This window comes from Nelumbo lutea, chromosome 8 (assembly GCF_056320005.1).
Source record: "Nelumbo lutea isolate HS-2025 chromosome 8, American lotus-T2T, whole genome shotgun sequence".
Taxonomy (NCBI): Eukaryota; Viridiplantae; Streptophyta; class Magnoliopsida; order Proteales; family Nelumbonaceae; genus Nelumbo; species Nelumbo lutea.
This window is the reverse complement of record NC_142691.1, coordinates 50,017,191-50,032,560: the sequence shown is the minus strand read 5'-3', so window position 1 is coordinate 50,032,560 and position 15,370 is coordinate 50,017,191. Positions and strand designations below refer to the sequence as shown.

Here is a 15,370-nt window from a genome sequence, read left to right as displayed (position 1 = left end):
GTTTTGGATAGCTGTGTAGACAATTTGGGTCCAGGGGTATTTTTGTCATTTTATAGTTTAGATTCTGGTCAAGGGCAGTTGGGTGCTTCTTTTGAGTTTTGATTTCTTGGGTGTTTTCACTGTTGTGTAGCAAAGTTACCTTCCTGCCCCTCGTTTTGCTAATACATCAGCAAAACCGTTTCTGTCCTTTTAACCCAACTATGTTGCACACCCATATCTTGAATCAGCCACTTGAATCTCTTTTTTTCATTATTGAAAATCCAGAAACCCTTTTCTTTCTTTTGCAATTATTCTACTACTGACTTTGAATCACCTTCTATAATCAGCTTTCTTAATTCTTACATTCAATTCCTTTGCCTCTTGCAATCCTTCCATGACAGCCATAACTTCAGCCCTTAAAGAGTCACCTACTCCAATTGGGCCTGGATATATTAAGGAGTTATTCTGAAGGGAGGAGGAGGGGAACATTCTATGGGCTTATGCTTAAATCTTTTTAGTTGGCTTCCCCAACAAGCCATTGATTCCTATAAAAGAGAAAGGGGTTGTTTCTGTGGAAGTCTGTTCTTTTTCTTTTACTTGAGATGTAGCTCAGCCCCAATTAGGATTTTCAAGTATCAAGAGTGGGGTTTTGAGCAGTCATGAGTCAACCCATTGCATGCCTTCCAATCCCTCTATCATTACGTGTCCATACCGGAGGCCAGCTTAATGCAATTATTAGTGTAGCAAGGAGCCCTACATCAAGTTTAGTTCTGAAATCTATAAAGATCTTTGGTTTTTGTTGTTTCATCTTTGTATTGCTGTGTTTATTATTGTTCACTTGAAAGTACTGCACGTAACTTGCTTGCCTGCTCACATCAACATGTGACACAAAATGCAAACCAATACTTCCCTATGAGCTTGGATTTAGTTGAAATTCCATTATAAGGGCAACATATTCAGTCAACAGAAATTTAGATTGATGAAAAATACCTCAGATTTTGGAAGATCCCTTGTTTCAAATTTTTCATCAAATATGCATGGAAAAACCTCTAGTAGAAAGGTATCCGCTGCCTTAAGTATATCCCTAACAAGGAAAACCTGGACCCTACGACCCTTTTCAGATAGAATAAAATGGAACAGATCTTCCGTGGCAGTAACAACAGCATGCATGTCAAGGGACCATCCGGAAAATTTTGAGGCATCAGATGGTCCTGACGCTTGTTCAGAGATAGCTGCAACCTGAAGCAAATTACCAAATTCAGATACATGATAGATGGAGCATGGTAGGGACAAGAAAAGTCCAAGCTTACAGCCTCATTCTATCTATGATGACAACATATAATATTAGTTATTAGATCAAGTTGCCTCTAACTTATGGTAATAGGGACAAGAAAAAAAAAAAAAAAAAAAAAAAGAAGCATAATCAAATCTAGATGGTACCCATGATGCAAATGGGTATATAGATCTGCCAGCGGCCATCACAGTTTACAGCTGGTTTACCACTAGCAGCAACCAAGAAGAAGAAGACTTTGCCATACTTATCTCTTGTGTTCTTCATAGATTAGAGTTGCCATTGACAGCCATGGAGAAAAGGTTCCCTATTTTCAGTCTCCCATTTTGTTCTTTTACAGTTTTATTCTGTCAACTTATTTCCACTAAAAGTTTTTTTTTTCAAAATTAATATTGTTCTGGTCACAGTTTGAACTGTATACCAGTAAACAGCTTGAATAGTTGGTCTGAATGGGGTCAACAGGTTTTTATTAGTTGATGGGTTTGAGACTAAACCAGACCGTCTTGGCCAAGTGACAGGTCAACCAGTGCAATCATCCAGATCAACAACAGGTTAAAAACAGTGGTTGAGCTCACCCATCGCATAAGACTCTGGATACACCCTTCCATTTTTCCCATCCTACTCTAATTCTATGGGTGGCATCCCCCTCAATCTCTGCTTTCTGAAAAAATAGTTGGTTAGCCACGAGTGTGGGGTTCCATACTGATGTGGATGCTTTATTGGGAAGAAATATCACCGCCGGCAGCAGCAGTAAAGGGAGCAAGATTTGCTGATTCTCATCTTATCTAATTCTAGCTAGATACAGTTCTTATCTTATCTTATCTTATCAGTTCAGTAGTATGGATTAATAGGGAGTCTTATCTTATCTTATCAGTTCAGTAGGATAGATTATTAGGGAGTCTTCCTAATTAGTAGGGAGTCTTATCTTATCTTATCAGTTCAGTAGTATGGATTAGTAGGGAGTCTTATCTTCCCTTATCAGTTCAGTAGGATAGATTATTAGGGAGTCTTCCTAATTAGCAAGGAGTCTTCCTAAAAATAAGACTCTTATCTTCTTGTAATCTCCTATTTAAGGAGCTGATGATATTCAATAAAGACATCGAAATTTTCAGTCAAGAAAGAGAAGAGGAGAGTTGGTGATCTCTTGAACAAATCATCATTAAGGCGCCAAGATAGGTTCCTCAAAAAAAGGGAGGAACAAGGGAAAACAGGAGGTTTTTCCCCGTGGACCGACCCGTGACAAGATCCTATTCGCGGGCCCATAACACATACCCACACTCAGGCTCTAGTGTGAGTGGTTTCATACCCACACCTAGTAGTTTCTAATTTCTTTTATTAGTAGTTTCTAATTTCTTTTATTAGAAGTTTTTAATTTCTTTTAAGTTGGGCTGGCTGGCCTTATTGTTTCTAATTTTTGTTTATTTCCTATTCTTGTAAGGAACCTAAAACTATAAATAAATGTGTATGGGCGGAAAATCATTAAACACCGAACCCCTTCTCTCTCTCTCTCTCTCTCTCTCTCTCTCTCTCTCTCTCTCTCTCTCTCTCTCTCTCTCTCTCTCTCTTTCTTCTCTTCGAACCTGTATTACTTCTCTAATACAGTAAACAGTTCTTCTTCTTCTTCTTTCAAGTCTTTGTTATGAATTATTGAACCAAGGTAATTGAAGAGGTCACATTGAGTTATCTCTTGGTCTCCAATCCTAAATGTACCCTAGTTAGCACTGCTATTATTATTAAATTAATAGGAGTGCAAACCAAGGCACATTTAGGATTGAAGACCAAGAGATAATTCAATGTGACCTCTTCCATTAAATTTGTTTCCCTGCTAAAACTCCCACATGAGAAAGGATTATAATTGTTTGAAACCAAAATCTGTACCTATATGCCAAATTCAGTTCTGCCAAGCAAATAGTAAACTGAATAACCAAGAAAATACAGATGTGGGGGCCTAAAGGCGTCAATAAAGACATCAGTTTTTTTTCTGCAGATTCAGTGAAAAAAATATCGCAACATGTAAAAATGCCACAAAATTTGTTCCAGAAAACATGCGAAAATGCTCACAATATATTAGATTTCACACCAAAATATCACATATAATCAAGTATCCCCACCAGAGTAGAGTACCAATAACAAATATGACAGGATGGGGGCCAAAGATGTCCATAAGGCCATCCTCGGAGCAAATATGCTCACCATGAAATCAACCAATTCAAGGTGGCATCACATATTGAAGAATTTGGAAACAAAAGGTGAGATCTCATCATCCAAAATCTAGAACACACTGCAAATATAAATTGAACTGTACATTACAAATGCCAACAAGGAGAAAAGCCCACCAAACGTTCAAGTCGATTCCACCTGATGGATCCATCATTACAGATAAGAAGCTCTCTGAGTATTTTCCTCATATCCGGATTTGAGTCAGCAAGAAGTCTCATTATAACAAAAGGATATGCACTCTCCACAACTTTGAACTCAGGATCCAATGCTTTTGCAGTCCCTTCAAGCGATCCTAAAGCCCTTGTTACAAGTGCATAATCTGGGGGAAGAGAGAAGTTAAATTCATACATGACATCATACAGCTGGTTCATTATGCCCTGAAATCAGATAAAAATCAGAAAGTTGGTAATTTGCTTTTCAAGAATTGGTAAAAATATGACAATTAGTTGCTGCATTAGCAGAATAAAGAAATTATAAACAAAACCTTGTTTATCAGACTATCAAGGTGAGGGTAGCTAATTGGGTGTTGATAAATAAAGAATTGAAGGGTTTACCGATTGATGGAATATTAAAAAGTTGGGCAGCAGTGGCCAGTGTTGAAGATTTTTTGCAGATTTGTTAGTTGTTTTTGTTTATTCTCTGTTTAGATAGTGAGTGGGGACAACAGCACTCTTGTTGGGACCCTTTGGAGTGATATTTTTAAGTTTTTTATACAGTTTTATGAGTTAGCCGCCCTATAAGGGCATATTAGTCATTGTACTTATTTTTTACTTAAAAGTATAAATACCAATGGGAGAGAGGGCAGCCAGATCTGATTTTCTCTTTCTTTCTCAACTTCTTCTCTTCCCTTTCTCTTCTTCCACAAGAAACTCTTTTCTTTGCAGATTTTGGATTCAGCAGATTTCTACTTGGTATCAGAGTCAGGTTAGGGTTTCTTGGAGTTCATCCATGCAGTCCTAGATCAACTGATTGCATGAGGAACATGCATATATTGGCTCACAACACTAACAGCATAGGAAATGTCTGGGCGTGTCATACATAAATATAGTAACCAGCCCATCAACCTCTAATATCTCCCAGCATCCTTAACCAACTCACCATCCAAAGCATTAATCTTGTAGTTCAGGTCAATAGGAATATCAGCTGATTTAACTCCTAGCTTCCTAGTTTCCTACAGTAGGTCCAACACATATTTCCTCTAAGAGATGAATATCCCATGCTTGGGTCTTAAATTCTTGCTGCAGTGACTTCTTGAGTGCATCAATCTCCCTCAGAAATGGGGAAATGAAGCTCGACTTTAATGCGTGCAGTTTAGGTGATCCAGGGTGTGTCACAGATCATCATGAAGATATAGTGATGAGCTTCACACGTCTAACTGGGGAAGGGAACTTTCTAAGAGCTGAGATTCTTGCATTCCTTCAAGGTCTAAAGAAGACAGAGGGTCCCCAGGGTAATCCAACCTTTGGGGAAGGAAATTATAAACTTGTCATCAGCTGAATGGAAAAGCAGACAGAGGGCCCCCAAGGTAATCCAACTGTTGGTTAGAGAAGCTAGGTTGTTGCCATCCACCTTGAAAAGTTCATTCATATGAACACCCTGATTAGCTAATACAATACCAGATGCTGTTGCAAGAACGGAGTAACTAGGGACCATCTTCTGTGGGTTACACCAGGTCTGGGTATTTCTGTAAATCAAGGTGAGATTTAAAAGTGTACTAGGAAATTAATGTTCTGTCAGTTTTTGAGCTGTTTGTATGACTTCACCCAATCCTTTTCAGGGTACAAAGAAGCTTTTCTTTTCTTTTTGAAAAAGGTAAAGAAAACTTTATTGGATGCAACAGATATACAATTCAACAAGCTCCTTGGGGCACAGGAGTAAAGCCTCAGCCTCCACCCCCAAAGGAGGAACAAAAACAAGATTACATATCCCACACTTTTGAAGTTCATACGCATATACATTCTGATTAGAGAAATACTTGGGGACTAAGATCCAGGAATCCAACTTGCCCACCAGGAACCTAATCAGCTCATCCACCCCCTTATACTTGCCACTGAATAATCTCCTGTTCCCCTCATCAGCCCAATAACAGCCGCAGGAATAACCTCCAACACACATTTTAGCTCTAACTCAGCCCAGAAATGTGCCAAGTTAACAGCAGCTCCTGGACAGAACCTGGTATTACCCAGGAGCATAGTTTGCAATTCCATAGGAATTTTTATTCCCTACGAAAACTTTAATATGTAACTCTTAGGAAAAAGTAGAAGAGTGGGTGTGCACAAAATTGTATTTGTTTGAATCATTTAGCTGTGGTTACCAATGGTGACAGGACTTTATAGATGATTGGCTGGTTTCAACCAAATCCATTACATAAGAATAGGTTTCATTCCTTATCCATCAATCTCGGTTGCCAGTAAGAAAACAAAAAGGAAATTTTACGGTATATGGATTTAGAGAAGAATGGAATGATTTCATGGAAAGCCATAAGAGCACATTGGACATTTTTTTCATATTTAGTCAAGACTGACATCTGGCTTACCTGACAGGGGATGTTTAAGGACTAGGGTGAACAGAAAGGGAGGTTTTAATATTTATCAAAAATATGAAGGGTGGTATAGACATTTTTTCCTAAAGCCCTGAATATTTTGAAATCACCAAGAACGTAGATATCTATTTACAGCCTGTCTTGCCAAAGCATCAGCCATGTCGTTGCCTGCTCTGCATATCATACGCATTCTAAAATTCTGTATTATTATCATATTTAAAGGAAATAAAAACAACACATTCAGTTAGTGGGGGTTAAACAGTCAAGAAAATGTTTCGATTGAGAAAAACAAGAAAAGAACTAAGAATACTGACCTGGAAATCTTGAGATTGCCTAGCTCCATCATGAAAGGATGCATGTAAGGCATCTGAAACCAACAATATATCAACTCCTTCAGGAATAAATCCAAGAGAAAGAAAGTCATTTGCCAAGCCTAGAGAGTCACGGTTGACAAAGTGTACAAGCTGAAAAAAAAAAGATAAACAATCTGATCAAATTTTATATTTCAGCAACAAAAACTTCGGAACTGGTTAAAGGGTTTATGAAATAATTGAAGCTGCCATAACCTTCTTTACTATGGAGGGAAAAAAACAAAGATTTCTAAAACCTGGCTACCACTTCCAATGTCTAGTTTAATCCTATCAGAATACAAATTGGTAGTCCAACACATTCCATCTATGTTACATGGAAATTCCAAAATAGTGACATACCCATGTTGACACTAAAATGACACTTGAGAGAACTCTTCCCCTTGTTGAATCCATAATGTCATTAAAGAACCTTGATTCAACAGCCAAAAAACTCCTCAAATAGTTCAAGTCTCGTAAGTGTTTGGAAGACTGAAAGGGGGTTGTTTGGAATTGGGCCTACTAAGAAGGTGAAGTTGAAAAAAGTTGGCAGGAGAAGCAAAGAGGATTCTAATTAATCTTGTGGAAAGTTGGGTAAATTTTGTTATACCGATGTAGGCAGTTGTTCATGTCTTGTTTTTGTTTAGAAAGGGTGGATGTTTTTGGTATTGCTGCTTTTTGTGGTGTGTCTGGTTATTTCGATTTTTTAGAGGTTCAGATTGGTCTTTCGAGGTGTAGGTCTTTTATTTTCTATCAGGTGACTGCTGGTCACATTCCTTTATATTCTCTCTTTTTTATTTTATATAATTTTTCTTTAACCCTCGTTCCAATTACCAATCCCCTATTCATTACTTTTTCTTATATTTAGTAGTGGTTTTTCTTGATTTTTGGTTGCATGTGGATGCACCCAACTGATTGGGTTTTAACTCAAAAACAAACTCTTTACTGAGGAGAATAGGGAGCAAAAACCATAATATCGACAAATTTGGGAAGAAAGTATGTTTGCTCTTACGTACAGTATTGGGTAGATCAAGATCTGAAAATGGAGGATCTATTGATGGTTCCGATGATGGAGGGGCAAAAGATAGAGTCTGACCCGGTGTACAAATTGGTGCAAGCTCTCAAGCACATCTAACGTACACTCTGTGAATTGATAGTCAAATGGAATCCTCAATAGGGAAGAGGGATAAACACATCACCTAAAGCAGACAGGAGAGGAACATAGGGAGAAGGTTCCCGTCCAGAAAAATAAGACTCTCAAAGAAGGTGATATCAGTAATAACAAACGACTTACGAAGGATAGGACCATAACATTTGTATCCCTTTTGTGTGCGAGAGGAGCCCAAAAAGATACATCGGATTGCTTGGGACTCAATTTTATCATGTCTAGGGCCCAAGCGATGGACAAAACGAACATAGTCAAAAATATGCGGAGGAAGAGAGAAAGGGGACTTTGAATGAAACAAGATAGAGAATGGAGTGTCCCCAGCAAGGACTGATGTCGGCATACGATTGATCAAGAAAAATGAAGAACAGAATCACTCCAATAGGTTTTAGGAACAAACATTTGAAGTAATTAGGCATGAGCTATCTCAATAATGTGTTGATTCTCCGATTCTCCCATTCCACCACACCATTTTGCTAAGGAGTGTGGGAACAAGAAGATTGATGTGTAATTCTGTGAGTGTCAAAATAAGATTGAAATGAACTATGAAAATACACCTTTGCATTATCAGAACGAATTACTTTAATACAAACACCAAACTGATTTTGAATTTCAGCATTGAATGAAAGGAAAATTGAGAACAATTTTGAATGTTCTTTCATTATATATATATATATATATATATATCCATGTCATTGTTGAATGATCATCAATAAAGATTACAAAATATTGAAACCCATTGTAAGACAACACACAACTGGGACCCCAAACATCTGACTGGTCTGGACAAGATCAAAAGGACTTTGGACTCTATGGTCATCCCCGAGAACAAAAGTGACTCTATGATGCTTGCTAAGTTGACATGTTTCACAATCTAACTGAGACACTAATGCCAAATTAGGGACTAATTTCTTCAAAATCCTAAGTGAAGGATGACCCAAACGGCAATGTCACTAGACTAATCCAACTAAGACATCCAGGTAACACAATCCTTCAGCTTCACAACCTCCACCAATCATCTTCCCTAACACGAGATCCTAAAAAATACAATAGGATGGAAAGAAGATGACTGAACAATTTATGACTTAGTAAGTTTACTTACAGACAAGAGACTAAATGGAAACTTAGAGATGTAAAAAACAGAGTTAAGACTAATATCAGAACCAAGGGAAATATTACCAATACCATTAATGGGAGAAGTACCATCAGCTAAGGTAACAGACGGTGTAGTAGAGGGTGGGGACAAGAAATCAAAAAGATCTAAAGATCTAGTCATATGATTTGAAGCTCCAGAATCAATTACCCATGGTGAATGGTTAAAACTGTATACTAAATAAGTTCTCCCTAACTTAGCAACGGTAGCAGTGGACTTGTAAGGCAAAAAAGAGGTTTGACGAAGTCCTTCATATCCCTCACGGATTATGGAACCAGTTCATTGCTCTTACCAACTCCTATGGTAGGCAACGCATCAATAGCATCATTCATACTAGTGTCATCCTCAACTACAGCATGATTAGCCCAGGAAGATGGAGGGACATGCAAGTTATAACAAAAAGCAACTATGTGTCCCTCACAGCCACAATGTGTGCACTCTCTCACAGTACCACAACCTCTACTGTTTCTTCCACCACCTCTTCCTCACTTCTACCATGACCACCACTAAAACCAAGACAGGCACCTCTAAATGTACCTCTCCCCCTAACACCTCTTCTACCACCTCTCTAAAGTGATAGAATGATCATTCTAGGGTTGGCATGTCCTACAAATACGAGAAAACACCTTGGAAAGGGAAGGAAGATCACCACATCCTAAAATCTGAGTTCTCACAGGTTCAAACTCAGATCTCAGTCTTGACAAGAATCTAGCAACATCTAAATGTTCCCTTTGAGCCTGCTGTACCCTCAAATCAAGGGAGAGAGGCTGGTAAACATTCAACTCATTCCGTAAAATTTTCAGAGTAGCATAATACTCCTCTACACTCTTATCACCCTATTGGAGAGAAAAATAATCCCGATACAGTTAATAGATCCTTGTCACATTGTCCTATCATGAATATAACTGTTAGGAATGCTCCCAAATTTCCTTGGTAATGTCCAGAAACATGAGATTAACACTAATGTTGTTTTCCATATCATTCCATAAAGCAATCATAATCTAAGCATTTACTTGCACCCATTCACTTTAACCCTCAGACCCACTCTAGGGTTGATCTTCCTTGACACATTTCAACTTCCCTCTATCAATCAAAGAAACTTCCATAGATTTAGCCCATAGTACATAATTAATATGATTGAGCTTAACGGTGGTTAACTAGGAATTCATGAAGTCCAATTACACTACTTGAGCGGGCTTGGAGCTATTACTGGAAGCGGCCATTGGAGGGGTATGACACCAAACAACAAGGATTAACAACACTAATCACCAACTGCAAGATGAAAAACACACTACAACAACTTTAAGCCCAAATACAGGTATAACAGTACCTCGCTATAGTAGTTTGCAGCCCTAGAATCCAACAAAAAAGGCTTGCACAACACTTGTAGAGTACCAAAAGACTCCATACACCATAGGAAGTGAGTTCCAACAAAACTTCCGTTTACAACTTTATAATTCAATCCCAGACCCAGGCACTCCCCAAAGAAGACTCCACCTCATCACTCAGCTTTTTGCTAGACTGTCAGCTAGGCAATCAACAGTCGTAGGGATCCACCTGAACGAGCAGTTCAGGCTATTGCTTATTGCTTTTGCTTCTCTAATAGGAAAAAGAACAGTCCAAGGGGTCTCTTCTTCTGTACACACCAGTGGATACAACTAGGCAATCCCCTTCCACAATCAGATATCTCCAACTGTTTAATGCTACCAACATTAAACCTTGAATTATAGCCATCATTTCAGCCCTCAATGAAATACTGAACCCTGCTAGCCCTGAAAATCTGAGTAAGGTTCTTCCTCTATCATCTTTTACTTCCCCTCCTATACCGGATTCATGTAAAGCTGCCTAATCTGCAAACGTCAAAGTTTAATTTCATCTGCTTGTTTCAGGAGGGCTCTAATCTACTATTCTGGGTTGACTTTTAACAGAGAAACCAGCCACTGTTTTCCAACGTCTCAATAGTACATCCATAGTGACCCCCTTGAATTCTTCACTTACCAGAACCTAATGAACTATTGTCACCTTGATGAGATCTATTAATGACTGTACCTTGTTCTTTGTTCATGAATAGTCTAGCATTTCTCTCAACTCAAATTTCCATAGGATACCAGTGCTTGTACATTTTTTCTTTTCATATGGCAGTTAACCACGTTTGCCATTAAGAGATCTAAGATGCTTCATGGTGCTGTCCAAGAAGTCCCAAAATAGGTAGAAAGCACCATACCTGAGATGCATACTGACAAGAAAGGGAAAAAAAAATAGTTTGTGGCTTCTCCACTATTGAAACATAGAACACAACACAAGGCGGGATAAACAACAGATTTTCCATTTCCTTTGAAGCAGAATGTATTATGATTTGAAGTATTGCCTCCCAATAGAAAACTAGAATTTTTGGAGAGGGACTATTTCAAATTGCTTCCATCAGGAAAGGAGAGGACAGAACATTGGTTTCATGGTGTGTTTTGTAAAGGAAGCACTAGATAAATTGCCACTAGGGTGTCAGGTCCATGCTCTCTCATCCAACAGTCCCTTGTTACTGCCCAAAACATACTCTCCCCCACAGTCCCTTGTTTAGCCAACATATCAGCTAAACCATTAGCTGATCTCCTTGTGCATTTGAAGCAAGCACCAACATCCGTTGTTGTATTTAGGATTTCCCTTGGGGGCTGTCTATAAATCCAGGCTCCCAACTTACCTGATTGCAGCCAATCAACCAACAATTTAGAGTCTCCCTCTATCTCAATTTGGCGTAACCCCAATTGTTTGGCATATCTTACACCTTGAAGCAAGGCCATCACCTCCGCTCTCAATGAGTCCCCCACTCCTATTTCGCCCCGAAAACATAGCCACAATTCTGCCATTTTCATCTCTGAATACTCTCCCTATACCTGAAGGGCCTGCGTTACCTCTAGAACTCCCGACAAAGTTCAGTTTTACTCTTTGTTGTGTTGGTGGAGACCACAATTCCAGCACAGTAAGTTTTATGGAAGTTGTAGATGCCTCTACTCCCCAATTCCTGTAAATGTCCTCAGCTGAGAAGTCTTTAAACAAATCCGAAGTTTTCAACCATTGAACAGTGGTCATGGTTATTTTTTCTATAGTTTCCTCCTTGGATTTCTCCACTCCTTTAAAGATCCTATTGTTTCTTTCTTCCCAGACTGACCATAGGATAGCTGCTCTTATGGTTCCCCACATTTATCTACCACGTCTCTTCGGTTGCCTAAAAAATCTTGGGTCAAAAAATCTTCCCACGTCCAAGGGGGGACACCACCTGCAACCAAAGATAAAAGAGAACCAAGTCCAAATAAAGCACACAAATGGACAAGAAATTAATAGTTGTGATTGTCTCACCAGAACCCAAGCAGAGGCTACAAACATGGGGTGACAGGCAAAAAATTGGCCTTTTTATTTGCAACATATCTATAGTATTGATTTTTTGGAGAACCACCTCCTAGCAAAAAGCCCAAATTTTTGGAGGTACAGGCCAACCTCCTTTGAAGGAAGGCTCCTTGCAGGGTTTGTTGACTGAATGAGGACATCAAAGAAAGAGGAACAAGTGAATACACTAGATGGGGTAGGTTTCCAAATTCTACTATCCAAACAAGATTGATCCAGATAGGTTGACCCTAAAAGGGTAACTAATTCATCCACCATTGCCATTTCTCACTCTCCCTTAGACCTCTCCTCAAACCAAGGTCCCAAGAATTATCAATAAAAGCGAAAGAGATCACTCTTCTTTTATTTTCTAACAGTGAACAAATAGTAGGGAACCTATCACTAAGGGAATCTCTCCAACCCAAACATCTCTTTACTACTCTCACTAGGGTCTTAAACGCCAAAAGGAAGTGGGTAGGTAGATTAGAGTGTAGACTCAATGAATGTTATTCTTCCTCCCATAGAAATACAATTCTTTCGCCACACTGCCAATTTTTTAGAGAATCATTTAAATGATTACATTCTAGAATGATGATTATCTTGGAAAACCCAAATATTGGAGAGGCCATGGTCTAATTTCACATCCCATATCCCTACGCATTCCTCCAATTCATGTGGCTCTAATTGGATTTCCACTAAGCTGCACTTAGCCATATTGACTTTCAATCTAGAAACCTTTTCTACAATTTCTAGAATTCTTTTAAGACATCTCATATCTTAAGCCCCTTTGAACTCCCACATTATGATTGTGTCACACAAATTGCAAATGTAAGACAATTCTTTCTTCTCTTCCCACTCTAAAACCCTTTAATAGATTTCTATTACCCACACTCCTCAACAACTCACTCATCAACTTCACTACTAAAATAAATAAAAAGCATCAGAGGTGGGGGATCTCCACCTTTATGCATATGGATTTTTTTTATCAATAACGGAAACTTTTATTAAGAGGAATAGAAAAGATAAAGTTACAACAGGGAGGGGTAAAATCACTTAACCCTCCCTAAAATTAGAAAACAGATTATATCAATGCCCAAAAGAGATTAGCTCTTCCCACCCCTTGTTTGGCCAAAGAATCTGCCATAGAATTAGCACTCCTCTTGGACTACTGAACCTGAATTTCCATGTTCTGACTTCTGAGTTAGCTGGTTAATTTTCTTTTTCTCATTTAAGAACTTCCACAGACTGAAGTCTTCCTTCTGCAGCCAACAAGCGGACAGCCTAGAGTCGCCTTCCACCACCTTTATGCATATGAATTGAAAAACATAATATTAAAAAGTAAAAACTAAAATATACCAATGTGATCTATCAATCCTATTTTCTCAGGCTCACCAAGTCTGGCATCTCGTATCCATGTCAAATTCTAAAACTCAAGCCCATATCCATGTAACATAGATTCCAGTTAAACAAATTCCATGTTATCGGGAAGCTATGGATAATTAATACGTTTGTACATTAAAATCAACAATGGACAAAAATACTCATCTCATTTTCACATTTAAAAGAAAAGAAATGAAATAAAAGAAATATGAGTTACTGAGTTTATCAATTGGAATTTTTCAAATATACAAAGTCTAATATGGGGAATACTTAATTAGAAATGTAGATTGTAGAATCAACCAAAACAGCTTGGAAACATGCAAGAGATTGTGAGAAACTCTATTCCCCAAATTCCACATCTTATATCAATAATAGGTTGCAAGTTGCCAGTGTTTTAACATATACCAACCTAAGGAATATAGATCTACATAGATGAAACTAACAGAACTATACAAAAAGGCTATATGAAACCACGTGACAGATTATGATCTCTTTATTGTCTTCTTGCAAGAAGTTCTTACCACTTGAATAAGCCCAACACGATAATGGCGAGGAATCTCTCCCATCATTCCAAAGTCAAAGTATGCAAGAGAGCCATCAACTGTAGCAACTAGATTTCCCGGATGAGGATCAGCATGGAAGAAACCCACTTCAAGCACCTGCCTTAGTGAGCAGTAGAGTCCCTAGAAAACCAGGTGAAAAACATAAGCCCACAAGGTATCAAGACACCATATTAGATACAGCTGGGCAGCATTGTTAGTAAAACAGGGAAAACTCCTTAAACCTCCCCTGAGGTTTCTAATAAATACTAAAACCTCCCCTCACCTTTCTAAAAGGATATTAACCTCCCCTGTTGTTTGACATGGGAACACAAGACAAAAATCACCAGTCACTTATTCTAACAAGAGAGAGAGAGAGAGAGAGAATAACACGCACGCACACACACATATATATATAGATATCAGAATAGCTCAATAGTCACTAAAACGTTGAGTTCCTTGAACATCAATTGTGTGCTATGCTTGGTTTTGCTTACAAACAATATATTTACTTCTAAGGACACCCTGTAAAGATTGTCTTCTGGGGATACCCTGTAACAGTAATAATGGCATTTTCAATGCTGCTCCCATTTTGATATTAACAGTGGAATCTTATTATATGGGAAATTTAAGGATTAGAATATAACTGAGGGAGATTTTAGAATTTGTTAAAATTCTCAAGGGAAATTTGAGGATTTTCTCCTAAAAAGTTGTAAGGATGCAAATAGTTCTAAAGTTGATTCAAGAACACATTGTTGCACAGATAAAATGTCTAAGAGCAATTCTATCAAATACCATATCAATCAGTTCCTTCCGATTCAAACAGGCTTTCTTCAATCGGTCTGTATCTGTGAGCTTAATTCCATCAATCCATTCCATTGTTAGCACAGCTTTACGAGTAAGGTTCCAATATATTTTGGGAACCCTAATAAAGTTTGCTTTCTCTTCTCTTATAGTATCCTTTTGTGGAGTATTCTCACTATGATCTGTCAATCAACAGGCAGTTATCATCAACTCCAGTCTGTATGCTTGAAAAACAACAAATAACAAATTTAATGAAATTTTGAAATCTCAAAGCAAAAAAGAGAAGGGCATGATGAGAGAAAAATAAAAAGAACAGTGCAAACAAGTGTTGCAGTAATTTTCGAAATGTAGAGAGTAGAGACTATATCATTCATAGATTTTTTGAACACAAATATTCTGGTATTCAACCTACTATAAATGGAGAAGAGTAGAGGAGAAGAAGATAAGAGAAAAAGGAGAATAGATTGAGAGAACCAAGTCATACACCTCTCTCCAATTGGCTATTTATAGACTACTTCATAGTAATATAGACTGAAATGACTAACACCGCAACACTTTAGACCATCTAACAATAT

General features: G+C 38.2%; 1 protein-coding gene across 3 annotated transcripts in view; it reads right to left on the bottom strand.

Annotated features, from left to right (window-relative positions):
- The window catches only part of LOC148844115 (Protein kinase superfamily protein), a 68,186-nt gene that overhangs the window by 5,922 nt on the left and 46,894 nt on the right, over positions 1–15,370 (bottom strand). For 2 of the 3 annotated variants that reach the window (XM_088956616.1, XM_088956617.1), the window contains exons 9-13: positions 14,787–14,977; positions 13,974–14,135; positions 6,347–6,496; positions 3,607–3,867; positions 970–1,218 (exon numbers count right to left, since the gene is read on the bottom strand). In XM_088956616.1, coding sequence (XP_088812742.1) covers positions 970–1,218; positions 3,607–3,867; positions 6,347–6,496; positions 13,974–14,135; positions 14,787–14,977 — 1,013 coding nt within the window. The remainder of the gene's footprint in view (positions 1–969; positions 1,219–3,606; positions 3,868–6,346; positions 6,497–13,973; positions 14,136–14,786; positions 14,978–15,370) is intronic. The other variant, XM_088956618.1, reaches the window with a different exon arrangement.